Genomic DNA, 20441 nt, shown 5'->3' on the forward strand with positions numbered 1-20441 from the left:
GATGAATTATGGCAAGACCCCTCCCTACTTGACTTCCACAGAGGTGGGCTCTCTGACAAACATAAATTATGTTAATAGAATGAAATAAAAAACACTTTATTCCAAAGGTTTCAGTACTTTGAAATGTCAGAATGATCTAGTACGCTACCTGCAGAGAACTCCGAAACTTAAGTCAAAGCGCTAAAATATTAAAACAAGAAATTTGCGCACACTCCTGAGGAGCTGGAAAGGTGGGTGAAAAATGGAGAACGCACGAGCGAATCTCCCAGGTGGAGTTTTTCCATTCATTAATTGATCCGTGCACCAAATATAGCTCCACATAAGAGCGCAAGGGAATATTGTAGATAGGAAACTTATTTGAGGGTGCTTTCATGGGAAGAATTGCCATTAGGCCCGTTTTTTGTCCTGTTGCCTCAATCAAGTGCTTAGTCAATGTTATCTAAATGCCAAATTATAATTATCGTTCAAATTAGGCGTTTGATTTAAAAGAAGTTGATTAACTCCCAAGGTTGTTACACTAGGGGGGTTATCTGGCAGGAAGCTCTCAGGAAACAACATTTTCTTCTATTATTCTTGTCCAGATGAGAAACATGGAGGACGTTTGCATCCAAATTGGAGCAAGTCCCACTGCAACCTCGATATTCCCTGTGTATAATGTGAAGGGGGCCGGGATGCTAAGCAGCTAAATTAACCAGAGATAGGATATTAATTGAACAATTCCATTGTTGCTGTGGCAAACAGCCAATTGATTGGCCCTTCAAGGCCGGATACTTGCCTCTTTATGGGCACTCCCCAGGCCGCCGAATGCATTTTGGTTAACACAAGAGTGAAAAGAGGAAAAGGAGAAAGGGAAAAGGGTGCAGGGGCTTGGTCACGGTGTTCAATTACAGCAGGCGAGAGGATAAATCAATATCATTTAAATTGCTTATGGTAATCACCTGTGATCCAATCACTAAGCTCAGCATAGGATATCTGCTGACCCCAGCCAAGTCTAACACTCCCCTAGCTCCAACACTCAAAATCTCCTACTGAATCACATGTGTAAAGGTCACGCTTTCCAATGCTCAGAGTAGATTGGGTCAGGGCGTTGCCTCAGTGGCTGCTATTATGGGATTCGAGGTGTGAGTTGAATCAAAACTGCACATGTAAACAAAGCAGCAGACTTACTGCAACAGCAGAATTGAGTTTTTTAAAAACTTGTAAATTCATCGTTCATAAATGATAAAATGGTTATCAGGAATGAGCAATTGCACAGAGTTTTGATAACTTCAGAATTAAAGAGTTGGCTCAAACTGAATTTATAAGTTGGAATTTAAACCGAATTAACCACACCCCACAGGAAGTTGAAATGGACAAAAAAAAATGGAATGACAGGAAGAGGACTTTACTGAATTACAATTCGAAGCAATTATGGTAAATTAAGTCTTTCGGTCTGATACCTTATTTTATTAAATATGATGGAATTTATATTAAATACACACTCCTGTATGACACACATGTATCTAAATTCAAATTCAGGAATTGTGAAACTTTTTTCATTTTTATATATTTTTCCCCAAAAACTTTCAAATAATGCTTTCTTCAGCCAACATGTATCTAAATTCAAATTCAGGAATTGTGTTGGAATTTAAAATGCATTCTCAATTCAATTATGCAAATAACCCTGCTATTGAAAACCACAAACTTTATCAAAATTAAATACAATTTATGAGCAAAGTGTCCACATTTTGTAATGAATTGAGACAGAATAGAACCCAAACTCCAAAGTGCAGCTATTAATAACTCAAATCATCCAGATTCAGGCAGATTTACTGAATAGAAAGTGTATGTGAGCATACATCTTTTTTCAAACAATAGGTGAGCAATGAGCTCTTAAATTCACAAGTCAGGTTTCAAGTGCATTTTCAGGTTATTCTTTGTCAGACGTGCTGCAAAAATAGGCTCAGCACTGAAAATTGCGGCTGCATTTCTGCTGTTAACACAAGCGCTGAAATGATGCTTATGCTTAAATGTTAGCTGAAGCACCACTTCCTCATGGCTTTTGGCCTACAGGCCATCTATAAGGCATAACGCTGAGATAAATATGCTGAAATCATTGAGTCAACACAGGGCATTTGCTTCACTGAGCATTTAAGGTAGATTTATTTGCCCCTTCAAGTGGCCACTGCAATGTGAGTTTTACCCCACATGAGGTAATATGACTTCCTGTGTATAAATGGCACTGACAAGTGTAAAAAAAAAAGTTTGCTGCAATTCTCTGAGCTCAGTAATGGGCTTCGGTAGAGATTAAGGGCAGAGAAGAGAGCAGCAATGCGAAAGGCATTAGTTAGTCCTTATTATGTTCGCATTCCACTGAATCTGTTCTCGGGCTGAGAAAGGAGTCAAACACATGGTCCTGACCTGCGTTAGCTACTGTCTCAATGTGATTATGGCTGATCTCTGCACCCATAATTACTTCACATAAACTCATAAGTCGTTAGTTCGTGCAAGAAAGAAAGCATGCCGTCATTGAAGAAAGGTCACAAGACCGCGCATTCACATCTCGCCCCTGACCTATTTGTCCACATTACAGCCAATGCACCTCCACAAATGCTCTAAAAATGTCTAGTCCAGCAGATACAGTTGGTTCCGGATTGCAAGGCTCAAACTCAAATTGATTTATATTGCGCCATGTCGCCTATAAGTCGGATCCCGGCTAAGCGTTCATTAATTTTTCAGGACCCGTGGAGCCATTGTGTGATATAAATCTCTTCTGAACCTTGATACTGGCCCACGCCATGACTTTGAAGTGCTGCCTAATTAAGCGTCCGAACAGTTAACGAGCCTTACAATAAGGCAGTGGGAAGATCTAAGAAATATATGATGTCTGTTGTAAAATAAAAACAGCATGGGAGGAATACACCATTTTAGCATCTGTCTATCAATATATATATATAAACCACTAGCACCTTTTCAAGCACATGTCAGTCTTGACTTTGTTTACTGAACATCCATCTAAAGAACAACTTCAAAGTTGTCTCCAAGAGCCTTGAGTTTCCATCAGATTTCCAAGAATCTTCTCGGATAGGCCAGACCCCTGCTTTTCCCCAATGGAGAGAGAGCCCCTTGTGGGCGGATCAGTCATTATTGATCACAGAGCAAGGTTTAGCTGTTCTTCATCTGGCCAGCCTGTAAAATGCTTGGCTTGGCTGAAATATTGCACACCCTGGAGCTGGGCACAGACCCAAAACAAATGAGAAAAAGCCTTTACGGGGCATATGCATGGCCAGCCGTGGCGACCTTGGGGCTAAGTAGTAGTATTTACTGTGACACCAAGAGAGGGACGAAGCAGCTGAAGGATACACAGGTGGGTTTAACTAGTTTTGGAGCCCTTAATATAAAAAATGGCCTCATTTCAGACAGCTTGTCTATTGAATGTCTGCCAATCAAATTTGATTCAGTTTTTCATTGCACATTGCTGGTCTTAATGTAAACAAAAGAATCCATGCATTGCTTTAATGTAATTTTTAATCAAAATGACTTGCTAATCCTGTGATCTGACTCATACAACATTCCCCTTTCATAATCATCCAACCAATAGATAAAATTTCCATCATGTTCCACCCTACATTTTTTTGTTGTTCAATATGCCATTTCACTTAGAAATATGTCACAAATTTAAAGTCAGTCACAACTTGCATTTCAGATCCCAAAGTTGTCTGACAGTGTAAAACTGAACCTGTAATGGCAAATAATACACTTTCACAGGCTTAGACACAAATAGACTAGTTCATATGTTCACTTACCTTCATGTGTTTCAGAATTTCAGATATTCTTGCTTTGCTACAAAGTTGAAGAGTTGTTTCCAGCAGATTTGGTTGGTCGTAACAGAATGGAGGTCCTGAATTTGTTTGAAACAAAGTGAACTTAGATTGTATGACTTCAAAAACAGAACTATTTTTGAAATCTTATAAAGACTGAAACACTTAATAGTAAAAACACTGGAAGATAAATTTTAATGTATCTGAGGCTAATTATGTTACAGTGATTGCTCGATGTTGCATGAAATTAGCAATAAAGCTATTCATAACATAGCAAGATAATAAGTGAAGCATGAATAATAAGATAGCAATCCTTGTACTGTTGAGCAGGGCTATTTTTTACCAAACATCTGTCAATGTTAGCAGCGTGGCTGTATAAAACATCTCAGTTTATGTAATGGGCAGAATATGATCAGATAGAGTGCACAAGAATACGGTTTTTGTGTGTGTCTGCATGCCAAGGGTGCAGTAGAAACAAATAAAGAGGTGCTCCGTGTGCATTAGACAAACATTGGACTTAACATTGGTACCACTTGGGCTTTCAAATAGCTCCCTCTAGTGGTACATCATGCAATGGTTTCTTGCACACTTGCAACATTAAAAGCACTGCGACCGACCACTTGTCAGAAACATTCTCATTTTTATTTTTAAACTTTATTAAATCCATTAATACACTTTCTGCTGTCATTCATTGACGCTTTGCAAATTAAACATTTTCCTTTGTTTGTCTTTGCAACTACTGTGAAACTGTTAAATGCACACAAATCTACATAGACCTAATTACCTGACACTCCAACATTATTTAATACAAAAGTTGTTGCTCAACGTCTAATCGGGATTAATGAGTAACAAAAAACAAATGTCTGTTTAGTGTACAGTACAAGCCAAAGCTGTAGTCTCATCCTCAAATGTGTGTCAGAAGTTAAAGATTACATTAATTAAATATTATCAGCAGTGTAAAGCCATATTTTTAGTTTTATTCACACTATACAAAGCATTCATGGAACTGTGGTACTGAAATCCAATAGAAAATGCACTAAAAAATTAGCAAATTAAAACAACGTGACACAAAAACAGCATTATAATTAATTCCTCAATGCATTTTCTTTGACATAAGACTGCGAAAAACACGTAAATTAAAACGAAATGGTTTCAAATGAACTGAATGCTATCCATTAGAGAAAAAGAGCTGTGGTGAGCACCCGGTAAGCCATAGAAAAAGTTATGAACAGCCCCACACCGAAGGCCAGAGCTCTGGTAGGCTGGGGCAGTGCCATCACATAGGCCACTGTGTGTATGAAACGTGACCCCACAAACACCCGGAAGTGCAACAGAGCCATGGAGAGATCAGGCCCCGTGAGTGCATACAGAAGACCAATCACCACAAAGGGAACAATGTTTTCCAAGTCATTCAGATGGCACCTGTGATTCAAGAGTAATGGCATTAGAAAGAGACAACAACAGTAGCATCTCCATCGCTCACCCAGTGATCTTGTCATAAAACCATTTATATGTTTACCGTCGCACTCTTTCCACATCCGGATCCACCCTGACCAGCTTCTTCCTGTCTTCTGTGGTCTTCGCTAAGTTGGTGTCCTCCAAGTTTGAAAAAACCTAAAAGAGGAGCCATTAAATCTGGGGAAAATAAGTGTTTGACAGCCCACTGAAAAATTCTGAAAAAAGATAAAATGCTGGTTGCATAAGCAGTAAATTGAGTGCAATAAGTACTGTACCTGTTTTGTCAAGCGAAAGTATGAGGTCATGAGGCTCATGAGCATCATTTTGAGGACGACTATGGTTGCGTATGTGGAGAAGGCCAGGAAAACCTCGCTGTCAATCATGTGCACAGTTTCTGCCATCTTTATTCAAACTGCACAAGTGTACAAGTGAGAAACAACAAAAGGCACACATATAGATAAATACATCAAAAGTTTAAACACAGTATTTGTCATTACTTCGTTACATTTTGATATAGAAAATCTTACAAAAGCAACATTACTGGTTAATATGATAGAAAATATCTTATATCACCCCTCCTATTGCTTTACCAAATAAATTTGACCAGTACCAGTTTGGACTAGTTGAAAACCACGTTCCAAAACAGCTGTCAGTTTAAACTGGATTTTCCAGAATCTTAAAAACGAAGTGGTATTTACAACATTTACTTTACCAAAAATGGATAAAGAAATGCCACAAAGACAGTAATACGTAAGCAAGTATTTACATAAAAAATAAAGAAAAGATTTCTGTACCTCTAAACGGTGTTCTGAAATATTCGGTGTCTGAGATTTTCGGTGACGCTGGGCGGAGCTTACATGAATATTCATGAGTTTCCTGTTTCGCGTTAAAGCGTCTCTGATAATATTAGTACGTTGTCACTGAAACATAAACGATTTTCAAAAAGGTATGTTTTAGCCTAGAATGACATTATGCTTAGTGTATTGTTGTTTTTATTACTATTGTTAATATGCAAAATAATTTAAAGATTGTGATTGTCGTAATGATTTTACCTGATGTAGGCTACGCTCCAAATGAGCCTACAACAATTAAGCATTTTTATAATATTAAGAGTCCTTAAAATGTGTCGTTTAATAACTGTTCCAAAATGTATCTGTTGTGCCATAATAAAAATTATGATGATTATTCTGTCATTCCTAATCGTTTGCTCAATCATTCAAAAAAATGTTTTTTAATAACAAAGCAAAAGATGAATTTTTTTAATGCACACATGAACTGGAATATAAACATTCTTAATCTCTGTATTTATTTATTTATTTGTCTAAAAAATATACATTTAGTAGATAAAATGCACTATATAGTTAAACAAAAGTGTACAAATGTCTTTATACACTTTATTATTGTATTTAATCATATACACATTGTGGTGCACTTGACAATCATTTTGACTCAAATGTGTATTGGTCAAGTTTTGAAATCCACAACCTTGCAGTACTTTAACAATTTTTTGCTTATTTTCTACAAACTTATAACAATTAAAATGTTTTGTAGTTTAATAGAAAGTGGCTATATCAAAACATACAGTAATTTGTATATTTTCATTTCAAAGATAAAAGTAGATTGCTTTTGCTGAATAAAGACTTCACTGATTCGGTTGTTAAAAAGTTTTATTAACCGATGTGGTGAAGACATTACATAAATGACATTTACTACACACCTGTATAAATATAAAATACATGGTCATGTCTTTGAAAAAAAAAAAAAAAAAAAAAAAACAGGTGAAAGCTACACAAGGATGTAACAACTTGTATATGTGTTCAGGGATAGGCCTACTGATCAACATAAGCAAGCACATGTTATATGACTTCTGTTTTAAGTAAATTACTAAATACATTATTAAAGTAAATTCCTATATGAACAAGAAATGGCAAACAGAAATTTTTGCACCATGAACAAACTCAATGAAATCAGTCTAAATGTTGGGAGAAGAAACATGCTTCCAAATCAATGGGATCATATTGTTTATACCACTGCAGAATAAGCCATTCAAGAATGACCCACATGTTTTTAATTATTAGTGGAATATCCACCAACATGAACTTTTTTACAAAACCCTTTATCCATGAAACATGTTTTATTAGGTTGTGCTTGGTTTGATTACCTTTGATTATCTTGATTCCAAAAGTGTGGATTTCAGGAACAAAATGTAGTAAAACTTTAAAACTGGTTAAATAATACAACATTTGTATCAAATAGTAGGCTATACAAGTTTTTATTTTGCATATGATTTGTTTAACTATTACACTGATAAAGTACACATCCACCATCCCCTGCATCAGATAAAAAAGCAAAAGTTAATTCTGAGAACGTTTACGCATGTCTTCATCTATGTGTGCAATAGTGGCCTCATATATAACTTGACAAAAATATAAGTCTCCCCCATTAGAAGAGCTTGTAAGATATAGGAAAAAAAATAACAGGCAGAAGTGCAAGTATCAAACTCTGCTGATTTGTAACAGATATATTAATTACAAACAAACAGCTCTCCACATGAACTGTAGGCTGTCATGCACTTCCATGTGACACCTTTTTTAAGGAGAAAAAAAAGTTAAATAGTTGTTACTACATAAGAGTCTTTATATCGTTCTTCATTTCTCACCTTACAGTCTTACAATACAGTGAGCAAGTTTGTGCCACCATATGCTACACAACTTCAAATGACATACTTTTCATAGCAAAACAGAGGAATATCTTCTTTATTTCAGAATATTCGGTGTCTGAGATTTTCGGTGACGCTGGGCGGAGCTTACATGAATATTCATGAGTTTTCCGCCTGTTTCGCGTTAAAGCGTCTCTGATAATATTAGTACGTTTCACCGGATCACCAAAAACTGTTCAACAAGGTAGGTTAATTACGTTTCAGCTTCTAACGAAGATAAGCAAATGTTGAATATAATTGTTCGTTTGTGCACAAAATGTTATTGTTTGCTGTTTTTAAATTGTTTACTCAACGATTCCAGCCACTGATTTGCCAGAAGCAGCCTATCGTTAGAATACGCTACAAGTAAATGGGCCAGTAGCTGTTAAATATTTTCTCATATTCCTCTGTTTTGCTATGAAAAGTATGTCATTTGAAGTGTGTTAGCATATGGTGGCACAAACTTGCTCACTTTATTGTAAGACTGTAAGGTGAGAAATGAAGAACGGTATAAGAGAATCTTATGTAGTAACAACTATTTAACTTTTTTTTCTCCTTAAAAAAGGTGTCACATGGAAGTGCATGACAGCCTACAGTTCATGTGGAGAAGCTGTTTGTTTGTAATTAATATATCTGTTACAAATCAGCAGAGTTTGATACTTGCACTTCTGCCTGTTATTTTTTTCCTATAGCTTACAAGCTCTTCTAATGGGGGAGACTTATATTTTTGTCAAGTTATATATGAGGCCACTATTGCACACATAGATGAAGACCATGCGGTAAACGTTCTCAGAATTAACTTTTGCTTTTTTATCTGATGCAGGGGATGGTGGATGTGTACTTTATCAGTGTAATAGTTAAACAAATCATATGCAAAATAAAAAAACTTGTATAGCCTACTATTTGATACAAATGTTGTATTATTTAACCAGTTTTAAAGTTTTACTACATTTTGTTCCTGAAATCCACACTTTTGGAAATCAAGATAATCAAAGGTAATCAAACCAAGCACAACCTAATAAAACATGTTTCATGGATAAAGGGTTTTGTAAAAAAGTTCATGTTGGTGGATATTCCACTAATATTAAAACATGTGGGTCATTCTTGAATGGCTTATTCTGCAGTGGTATAAACAATATGATCCCATTGATTTGGAAGCATGTTTCTTCTCCCAACATTTAGACTGATTTCATTGAGTTTGTTCATGGTGCATAAATTTCTGTTTGCCATTTCTTGTTCATATAGGAATTTACTTTAATAATGTATTTAATAATTTACTTAAAACAGAAGTCATATAACATGTGCTTGCTTATGTTGATCAGTAGGCCTATCCCTGAACACATATACAAGTTGTTACATCCTTGTGTAGCTTTCACCGGTTTATATTTTTATTTTTTTTCTCAAAACATGACCATGTATTTTATATTTATACAGGTGTGTAGTAAATGTCATTTATGTAATGTCTTCACCACATCGGTTAATAAAACTTTTAACACCGAATCAGTTGAAGTCTTTATTCAGCAAAAGCAATCTACTTTTATCTTTGAAATGAAAATATACCAAATTACTGTATGTTTTGATATAGCCACTTTCTATTAAACTACAAAACATTTTAATTGTTATAAGTTTGTAGAAAATAAGCAAAAAATTGTTAAAGTACTGCAAGGTTGTGGATTTCAAAACTTGACCAATACACATTTGAGTCAAAATGATTGTCAAGTGCACCACAATGTGTATATGATTAAATACAATAATAAAGTGTATAAAGACATTTGTACACTTTTGTTTAACTATATAGTGCATTTTATCTACTAAATGTATATTTTTTAGACAAATAAATAAATAAATACAGAGATTAAGAATGTTTATATTCCAGTTCATGTGTGCATTAAAAAAAATTCATCTTTTGCTTTGTTATTAAAAACATTTTTTTGAATGATTGAGCAAACGATTAGGAATGACAGAATAATCATCATACATTTTATTATGGCACAACAGATACATTTTGGAACAGTTATTAAACGACACATTTTAAGGACTCTTAATATTATAAAAAATGCTTAATTGTTGTAGGCTCATTTGGAGCATAGCCTACATCAGGTAAATCATTACGACAATCACAATCTTTAAATTATTTTGCATATTAACAATAGTAATAAAAAACAACAATACACTAAGCATAATGTCATTCTAGGCTAAAACATACCTTTTTGAAAATCGTTTATGTTTCAGTGACAACGTACTAATATTATCAGAGACGCTTTAACGCGAAACAGGAAACTCATGAATATTCATGTAAGCTCCGCCCAGCTTCAAAACAAATCATAGCAAACAATTATTTCAAAATACCGGCGTATAGCAGTTTGTACTTTTAAAGTTGGATTTACAACAGCTAAGGTACATAAACAGAGCAAATCAAGTCATTTAATACTAATTATGTCGCACAATTTAAAGGATTTTATATTTAGGATGTTTAATATTGTTACATTAAATATAGTTTGCACAAATATGTGTTTGTTTACGAGTATAATGGAAACAATAAAGCGAACTTAGGACGCTCAAGGCGGTCTCATTGGTGTGTCAAAAAAGTATGCCAATGCACTTTAAATAGGCTTAATATTGACAAGAAACAAACAAAAGCACAAGAACATGAAGTTAAAGTGAAGTCTAAGTTGAAATATTAGCGTTTTGATGCGGTTCTCACCTTTTCGACGCCACTCAGTTTCACTCCTGAACTAACGTGAGACGGCGGGCGTGTCAGTACGCCCATCATACTAATGCAACCTTTTTTTTTTTTTTTTGGAACAATGTGTTTACATTTAAACCAAGAGTTCCTCGAGTACGTTGCTGGTGTACCAATAGTAGCGCATATTACTCGCAACGCCATTGAGTTCAATTCTCAGGAAATGCATGCACTTATTACATATATCAGTGGTGAGTGCAGTCGCCAATCTTGTCTCAATGTGATTAACGTAATGTAAATGTTAGTTATCACATTTTTATTAATATTTTTCAGGGTGACTTAGTTAACTCTTTAAGCACAAATATTAAAGCCATTTCTAAAAATACGGCCCAGGAAAAAAAAAAAAAAACCTTGACTGAACACATTGCTTTTGTAACAACATGCAACATTGGTGTATCTTGTCACACTACACGGATAAGCTGTGCCATGTTATAGTCTATTTAATAGACTTTTAAACGGTTTAAAAGCGATACATTTAAACAATGTAACCAATATGAAAATGAAACATAAAATATGCTTGCTGCACTGTTTACATTTCATAAATAAATTTTGACTTGATTTTGTAATGTCTCCCAAACTGTTCTTTGCACCTTCACACAGACGAGATAAGACTGCAATAGACAGCCTATGTTAAAACCTAAAATAAAAAGGTCCTGTTTAAACAATGGAGAAAAGCAGGTTTGGGCACTTGGAATGCAGTTAGATGTAAACTCATTGGATTCATACAAAACGAAAGAAAGAATTCCGAAATATAGAATATATATATTACTCAGAATTCTGAGAAAGTCACAATTAAGAGCAAATGGTCAGCATTGGGAGATATAAACTCAGAACTGTGAGATAAAAAGTTGCAATTACTTTTTAAAAAATGTTTTATTCATCCATTTTACTGAGATTGATCATAATACTAGATGTAAACAAAACAAGGTCTGAGGCAAGTTTTATTTCAATTTAAAATTAAACTGTTTTCAAGCTCTGAAGTTATGATTTGTAGTACACAATACATCTAAACTTAAGTACTGCTGACATAACTTGGCACTTTATTGATTTACTTAGCACAAGTACATGTAGAAATTAATTTAAAGTGCTGTTATGACACTAGCAATGGCAAAGTTATAGGTTCCGACCTAGTCTCATGAGAAGCTATAGGAATTTTTATGAGAAAAAGAAAAAGAAAAAAATAACAAATAAAATAAGTCGTATGACTGGTCACAATTTTGACAATACAAATAATTACCAGTATTCATGAGAGTGGTTTTTGAAGTTGCTAGAATTAAAAGCTTGTCAACTGAACAAATATACACTGTGTTCTTCAGCTTCTATATAAATGTGCCTCTCTTTTTTTTTTTTACTTCAGATGTTTTCAGTGTTATGCTGAACACCGCATGGTGCATCATTCTTAACTAATGGTATCTTGTAGCCGTGTTTAAGATATCTGCTTCGTTAGGCCTTATTCTGTTGACTGCACACATAAGGCATCCTGCCATGTAATTGTAGGCACGAAAGAGATCTAGTCATTCTCCGCTACTGTCATCTTCCTCTGCAGAGTATCTCGGAGCGAGAAGTTAGTCTTGTCTCAAGCTGAGTGAAGAACAAGACGTCTTCTCCCTCCTTACAATTACACCACTGTCACGCTAAACAGCTGCACGTCATGTTGCCATTGTGCTTGTGTTTTGTAAGGCATTGCAGGTGCGAGCAACATCCTTATCTCTGCTGGAACATATTCTGGTCTTTACATATGCATGAGCTGCACAAGAAAGTGTGGCACGGAGAACTAGTTGATAAAGAATGTGGACTGATGAGATATTCTCCTAGTGACACGCTGCCGTTTGCTGTCTTCTTCTAGTAATATGTTTTACCTCGTGTTTACCATTCCAGGGAGAAATGTGGGGCTGTGCCACTTTACCAGAGGAGCACATGAGAGATGTCAATCAACATGGGACAAGGGATTTAAAGATGTCATGCTGCAGTCAGAGATTTAAGAGTGTGGTCTGTGTCAGGTGTCAACAACCTCACCATCAGAATAGTAATGCTGCAAGACACATATCATTAGTGTTGGATTTGCACCTCACCTGAAGAACGCTAATGCTTTTCCTTTAGACTTAATAGTAGCTTCACATTTATTAAAGAAAAAAAAATAGACTTTGAAAACTGGACGGCTGCCTAGTGTAAGCACAACTTCTTGGCTCTTCAACACTTTTGCATTTATGAATTTCAATTATATGTAATATTTCTGTCAAGCTGTAATGGGTAATCTTTAAGTGGTGTGCATATTAAGAATTCAGAATAAATACAAAGTATTTAATTAAAAACAACAAAGTATGATAGTTTAAAACAGTTTGATAAATGGCAAAAGCAACTTTCATTTGCATTCATTGAACACATTTTTATACATTGCAAAGTTAAGTATAAATACACTACTGTTCAAAAGTGTAGGTCAGTAAGATGTTTTTTTTTATTAATACTTTTATTCAGCAATGATGCATTAAATTAATCAAAAGTGATAGTAAATAACATGTATAATATTCTATTCATAAAAATAAATAAATAAATAAAAACTGGAAAAAAGAATGCATGATGGTTTCCACAAAAAAAAAACATATTAAGCAGTCCTTTTCAACATTGATAATAATTTTTTCTTGAGAATAAAATCAGAATATTAGAATGATTTATGAAGGATCATGTGAAACTAAAGATTGGAGTAATGGCTGCTGAAAAATGAGTTCTTTTAAATTTAAATAATATTTCACAATATTACTGTTTTATTGTATTTTTTAATAAAAAAAAAGCAGCTTCGTTGAGGATAAAATAATAAAAAAAAGTGATTTAAAAAAAATCTTATAAACTACTGGAGTTGATATGAATTTTTTTTTTTAAATAAAAATAAATATCCATTCTAAACCATTTGATTAAATGTTACAGTCTTATTTATTTTATTTAGAAAAAGCTACAAAACATTATATTCTTTTATACCAATTTTTGGGTGATGCAATATCTATTTTCAACCAACTGAATAAATATCACATTTTCCCAGATTTATTGGTTGGTTGATTTCCTTTTATTTATTTACTTGATGTAAATATCTATTTAAAAAAAAAAACATTTGATTAAATACAAAAGTTTCCATGATTTATGAATTTGCTTTTTTTTTTTTTTTTTTTGCAAGGCAACACAGCATATTATTATATCCTTATATACAAATTTCAGGGTGACAAAATCATTTTTAATGTTAAAATATTTTTTGTTAGAGTTAAGATTAAACTTTAAAACAGATACAAAATAAACAGATTTTTCACCAAGAGCAATATAAGTTAGAGCAGCAGAATATGTTTGTCCAGATGACCCGAAAAGAAACCGTTTAAAGTAGTATTAATTTTTATTTACTTTCTTTGTCACAATTTATAAACATTTAATAACTATATTTCTTTCTTATATATATATATATATACAAAAAAAAACACAATCAATCATGCAATCAAACATTTACAACTTCATGTTATTTAATGTCTTTAAAGTGACATTTTGCAGCAACTCTGGTAGGTTATAGCACACAACCTAATAAAACATGTTATTGTGAGATCACTGATGTGAAGGTCGCATGAGGCAAAGCAAAACAAGGTAACTAGGTCTTTGGCTGTACCATCTCTTGATTTGTATAATTCGCTGTTTTAGAGTGAGGCAGGGAAGGAGAACGCTTGTACGAATGAGAACCGAACACAAATAACGCAGTATGATTTCCCAAAAGGACCTGTTAATGGCCAACACATGAATTGATCTCTCACCAGTCTCACCAGTAATTGGGATGCAGACTGTGGTGTCACTTTATTGATTTTTCACTGGTAGCCAACTTGCACCCGGGTTGTAGGACAACGATGACTAAATAACAGCCAGACCAATGATCTTAATGCTAGGAGCCAAGCACAGCTATTGATTTCATTACTGAATGCCTCCTAGGCTCCAAGCACATACATTTTTGTATCGACCCAAGGCGGCGTCTACATTTCTTCCAGCACTGTCACATGCACTGTGCCTGGACATTCAAAAGCAGAATGCTGAGTATGTACAAATACCCGCTTCAGTGCATGTGTATGCCATAAATTTCACATCATGCAATCAGCTTGTGAAGGTGACCTGCTTTTAAAGGGCTGACAGTTTTATGCCGCCAAAAACACATCTACCTCTGTTTTTGACATGGTTCTCTGGAATACTTGATTCTGATTTGCCAGCTGTGCATTATGCTAAATATGTTTGCATAAAGATTACCAAACAGTATGTCTAGCCATTGTCCATGTCAACGTAACAGTGCAACCAAAGTCCATTTCAAAGAAAATCAGGTCACTCTGCGGCCATATTTGTAATTCCTCCAGGCAGCTATTTTAGGCATGCAAAACCAACTCCTAGTTACTTGAATGGTGAAATACTGAAACCTTGTTTCTTATGCTAAAATGGTACTTAAATGAAAGCATGTGCAGTTGCGAGTGCAAGTCTCATGACACTGAAGCCTGATTTATACTCGTCACTGGCAGATGTAACTTTAGCCAACAATGAACAACTTCAAAGCAAAATTTGCTGAAAAGATGTGGAAAGAACTTATAACATCACATGCAAATATATTTTTACATTGCTAAAAATTATATATGGAAGAGTGTAAGCATTTTAGAGAACATTGTTTATGCATTTACATGGATAACTGTTACTATGGCAACGGGAGCTTAATGGCAACTGCAGTGACATGACTTTACCAACTTGCGATTGGCTGGTGATTTATTCTGCCATTTTGCATGCTGCTGTTTATCCCATTCATAGCAATAGGAGTTAACCATCTAGATAGATACTCTACTTGCTTATATTCTCTACTCTCATATTGTTCTGCGCTAAAGAAAATCATAGTAATACGAGTTAATAATGAGAGAAAAAGTCAATTATGAGGTAAAATGTTAAAAAGATTAGATACCAAGTCAGAATTCTGAGGCGAAAAGTTGATACTAAACTTACTATGTCTTAGTACTGTATGTATACTTTGTCATAATTTTGACTTTTTATCTCATGAACACAACATATTAAGTCATATTTATGAGATAAAAGTCATAAGTATGAAAAAACAACTTTTTATCTCATAATTGTGAATTTGGGGTATCTAATAATTTAGTGTTTTTATGTCATAACTACGATTTACCAAAATATGATCATTTTTCTTATGTAACAGTGCTGGTCTTCCATATAAAACCTTAGACAGACAACTAAAAGCTCAATCATTTAGACTGGAAGAACAACAAACCAGTAAGAGCTACAAAGAGTGAAAATGGTAAGCAAAATAAATGAATTTAATAAATAAATAAACCTTGAAGGGCCATTAAAATGTATGATTTTTTTTTTTACCTTGCTTAATATTGGCCATTCATTGAGGGTGTCCCCTGTCTGTGGTCCGAGACACTGGGATAGACTCCAACCCATCTGCAACCCTGCAGAAGATAAAGTGTTATGAAAAATGGATGGATGGATGGACCTTGCTTAATGTTAGAGATGGCCTTAGTCCATCTGTACTGAAACTGCAAACATCTAGCAATGTTACCTAAGGTTACCAGAAGGAAATATCACAGAAAAAACATGACGGCTTCTGGTTAACAATCTTGTGTACTCTTGAAAGTTGTCCTACAGTAACTGTAGGTGCCTGTTAGGTTCTTTCAGTCTTTAATAATCTATCCATCGACAATGACCCTTAACTAGCAAAGCCATTAGGAAAAGAGTCCACTTATTCTGCACTTAATTACAGCAAACACTGCTGCTGATTATCATAAAGAGCTTGTTTCCCCATCAGCGTCACCTAAACTCTGAGCTTAATGACAAAATTAGTCAACCTGTACAACTGCTAATGATCAATTATGAAAATCAAACACACAAACAACAGTTAAGTGGACACTTAAGTCACTTTCAGAAAAAGTCATGTACATATTTCAAAAAGCACTGTATCAAAATAAGTCTGATGCACTTCCAAAGCATGGCGCTTGCAATGGGTTGTGGGTTCGAATCCTAGGAAACACATACTGATAAAATGTATCTGTAAATCCCTTTGGATGGATGTTTCTGCCAAAAGCATACATTAATGGGATTTACTAAGAAACAGAAACAATTCTATCATTCGAAAAATCATAATGCCAGTGTTTATGAAGGTTTTAAATGCAGCTAACCAGTACATGTTAAGTCTACAGTCTACAATTTTCTAAACTGCAACTACAGGCAAAGTTTTGCAAAACTAAATATTTCAAAGTATTTCAGTCAATGAACTCTCTGTTCATCATCTCACATTTCCAACAGTAGCTTGCCACCTTTCTGTGACATGGGCCTACGAGTGAGTTACGTCAGAGTAGTCATGGGCAGAAGGTCTCATATCGGATATGGCTCCGGGGTGCAAATTAAGATAATTACGTACTGTGAATTGCTGCATAAGTGGCCCTCCAAACGCAGACGATACCGTGTTCACACTTACTTAATGCACATCTGAACAAAAGCGAGTGTTCCTGCTAGGCGTAACGCTTGGGCCTCGGCGCTCTGCAGGAGGGCTCATCTCATTAGGATGCTTATTTTAACGAAGCGTCTCCACGCTGCAGATCATTGCGTGGCCCCATGTATCCGCTCTCCTCCTCACAAAGGGAAATAAATCTCTTTTCGGCAGGATAATTACCAAGATAATTTTATCCATAATGATGCTTGTCAGTCAGGAGAGCTGATGAAATTAGAGATGTTCTTGTGTAAGGAAAAAAAAGAGAAAATCCCAGCAGATTTATCTGTCAAGAATGAAAATAGATGAATAAAGAAACTAGCGAAAGAACTTTCTTGTCTTCAACCTTACACATAATGGTGCTCGGATGAATCTAACACAAACCACAGGGTGTTATTAAAGAAACAGTTCACCTAAATGTGAAGATTTGGTCAATAATTCATGGAATCATATGGAAATATAACTTCTTTCTGTACCTCAAACAGTATTGCATGGTGTGAGGTCATTGGTTCGATTCCCAGGGAAAGCAAAAACTGATAAATGTGTAATTTAAATGCAATGATGCTTTGGATAATAAATGGCTTAACATGACTAATCCACTATACTTCATGACTTTTGAAGTCATATGATGGCTTTGTGTGAGGAACAGGCCACAGTAAATAAATAAATACACTATTGGCATTGGTTGCAAAAGCCATTTTTTTAATTCTAGACTGGAACATGTGCTAGATTCAAGATTATCTGCAAATCATTTTGGACTTTTCTTCACATAATGTTATCTTTCAGTTTCAGAAGACCTATTCTAATAACACTCAAACCTTTTTTATTAACTATTTCTTCTTAAAAATAAATAAATAAATATATATATATATATATATATATATAAACTTCTTAACTAGTGCTGCACTACTCTAAAGCTTACAGGAATAAAGTATGTTAAAATTACTTATTCCTTCTGCCTGTTTCCTACAAGTGGCTTTGGATAAAAGCATCTGCTAAATTAATAAACCTAAATATAAGATTTAAAATAGCACATAAGTCAAACAGACCGCTGTTATGCTGGGTTTTGTTTCTGGCACAGCGTGAAGAAAGGAATTGCGACTTAATATCTCACAATTGCAAATGTATTTTTCATTTTTCATTAAATGTGATTTAAAACCTTTTTCTCTAAATTACCTTTTTATTTATGGATACAATATATCAGAGCAAAAACTTACTGTCAAACAAACAGTTAAAAAACTAATAATAATAATAACATGAAATAAGTGTGAGCAAATGACAGAATTAATTTTTTTCAGTGCACTAATCATTTACTTTTTTTTTTTTTTTTTTTTTTTTTTTTTTTTAAGTAAGCTGAAGTATTGAATAATAACAGAATGAATGACCATTGTTGACTTTCCATTAATGTTGGTGTTAGAGATAAATCAGTTTCTTGGCTGGTACATAATAAATGCTTGCTTTCCATCAGTGGACATCATATATATCTTGACACTTAATTTGCTGTTCACACACCTGGCAGTAAACATGTAGACACGCTCAACTTTATAGTTAAACGCTAGGAAAAGCTAGCACAGCCTTTTAACCACAAAAAACAGCACTTGATCACAACATAGAAAGCTAGAGAGCCAATACTTACTCCAGTGGCACTGCAACAGCACAGCTTTGATCTTAGATGTGAATTCTCTTAACTTGTCTGGGCTTTCAAAAAGGGCTACTTAAATTATTTCAGAGATGCCGCTTCTCTCCAGCATGGTAAAGGTAGAGCCCTCCTGTGGATTTGGAAAGATAAAAGGTGCTCAAACAGACATCACGACAGGTTTGTTATATTACTTAGCATAAGCACTGCCGAACATCCCTTAAAAGAATAGACATCTTGTGTTTTTCCCTTTAAACAACGAAAAATTAGCAGTGAGGATTTGGGACCCTGCTCTTGTGTTGTATCACACAAAGGCGCGTGAACAGTCGCTTATTATGTCAAACTTTGACAATGACAGAATTGGAACAGGGCTTCTTCAGCACTCCGTCCCCCACTGGGAGCCCCCCCTACACACACAACTCCGGAAAGAAAGTTTACCTTCCTTGTCGTATGAAATTACATTTGCATAGCATAGCAGGCCATTAGAAAGGAAACCAGTAAGGTTTGTTGTGAATCATATGAAAAATCTTCAAGGTTGGTCATAGTGTGACTAGCTCATCTTACTAATAAAAAACTGCTAGATATGTGTTTTATTGTTCAGAGATTTGAGTAAATATTATATTATATTATATTCCCTTATATAGGTACATTAACATTAAAGTTAAACAGCCCAAGGCAGAATGGCTGTGCTGATATTCAATACAACTGCGAACATGATCTTGTTAATTGAACTTTGTATAAAAGCAATAAGCTAAGAGTAAGTTACATTTTAGACACAATATTTACTGTATTTTTGCTTCACACACACAAAAACAAAATTACCATGAAACCAAAGCAGAACCGTTGCAACAACACACAGTGTTTCATTCAAATTCAAATCCAAATCGATTGAGTGAATTATACAATGATTCACTCATAAATACAGTTATTTGTTTCATTTTGAAATGAATCAGTGTTTTCTAACAAACTGGTTGAGATAATAAGTCAACGACTCACTCATAAAGACAGTCACCAGTTGTCACCTACTGGTGTAACAATGTAATACAAATTTTGAATTTTAAATTGGCAAATCAACTCAGATAAACCAATGGTGGACCTCCACTGTTGTAAAAGAAAGTCAAAATGTCTATAAACTGCAAAAGTTGTTTTCAATATTCTGTAATGCTTTGCTTGTTATTCAGCTCTATAGCTGCAATAAAACTTCAAATGAGGAATCGCAGATAGGATGAAGTCTGCGGTGGTAAAATGAATACACCTCAAACAGAGTCATTAGCAGGAAAGACTTTGCGAATTAAAGTCGTAAAAGGGACTAAAGATCGATTGTGGGGGAATTCGGCAGGCATCACAACGTGAGAACGGCAGCAGGATGTTTGCCGCGCTGTAAGGAGGGGTCTGGATCATACACTAACCTCCATTCGGTGTGCTGCTGGCGGCCCCAGTCATTGACAGGAAGGAGCGGGCCGCCAGGGCATTGATTGATTAATCAAAGCTAATGTTCTTTTGATCAGCGGGGGCTGCCCTGTTAACCAGCTAAGGAAAGGGGGAGAAATGCTCCATCTTTTATTTACCCGCTTGCAAGGTCCCTCGTTGGCTTCCAACTCTAACTT

The 20441-nt window shown here is 34.9% G+C and overlaps 1 protein-coding gene across 6 annotated transcripts; it reads right to left on the reverse strand.

The window, feature by feature from the left end:
- Positions 1–4418: 4418 nt before the first annotated feature.
- Positions 4419–18987, reverse strand: LOC109051867 (microsomal glutathione S-transferase 1-like). 6 transcript variants are annotated; one of them, XM_042739290.1, is made up of 6 exons: positions 18835–18983; positions 17382–17484; positions 16079–16161; positions 5534–5675; positions 5320–5414; positions 4419–5222 (listed from the first exon to the last, which is right to left on the reverse strand). In XM_042739290.1, exons 4-6 carry the CDS (start codon positions 5657–5659, stop codon positions 4976–4978), a joined length of 468 nt encoding a protein of 155 aa, XP_042595224.1. In that variant the 5' UTR covers positions 5660–5675; positions 16079–16161; positions 17382–17484; positions 18835–18983; the 3' UTR covers positions 4419–4975. The 6 variants fall into 6 exon arrangements, with proteins under 6 accessions (XP_042595224.1, XP_042595217.1, XP_042595209.1 ...); XM_042739283.1 differs by lacking the exon at positions 17382–17484 and having other exon boundaries at positions 5534–5670; positions 18835–18987; XM_042739275.1 differs by lacking the exon at positions 17382–17484 and having other exon boundaries at positions 18835–18987.
- Positions 18988–20441: the final 1454 nt, after the last annotated feature.

Source organism: Cyprinus carpio, chromosome A4, assembly GCF_018340385.1.
Source record: "Cyprinus carpio isolate SPL01 chromosome A4, ASM1834038v1, whole genome shotgun sequence".
Lineage (NCBI taxonomy): Eukaryota > Metazoa > Chordata > Actinopteri > Cypriniformes > Cyprinidae > Cyprinus > Cyprinus carpio.

Excerpts from the sequence above, each read along its gene's own strand:
- LOC109051867 (XM_042739283.1), bottom strand. The coding sequence starts at position 5,659 with ATGGCAGAAACTGTGCACATGATTGACAGCGAGGTTTTCCTGGCCTTC. Across the intron at positions 5,415-5,533 it reads ACTTTCGCTTGACAAAACAG|GTTTTTTCAAACTTGGAGGA; the intron begins GTACAGTACTTA and ends CTCCTCTTTTAG. Across the intron at positions 5,223-5,319 it reads GATGTGGAAAGAGTGCGACG|GTGCCATCTGAATGACTTGG; the intron begins GTAAACATATAA and ends CTTGAATCACAG.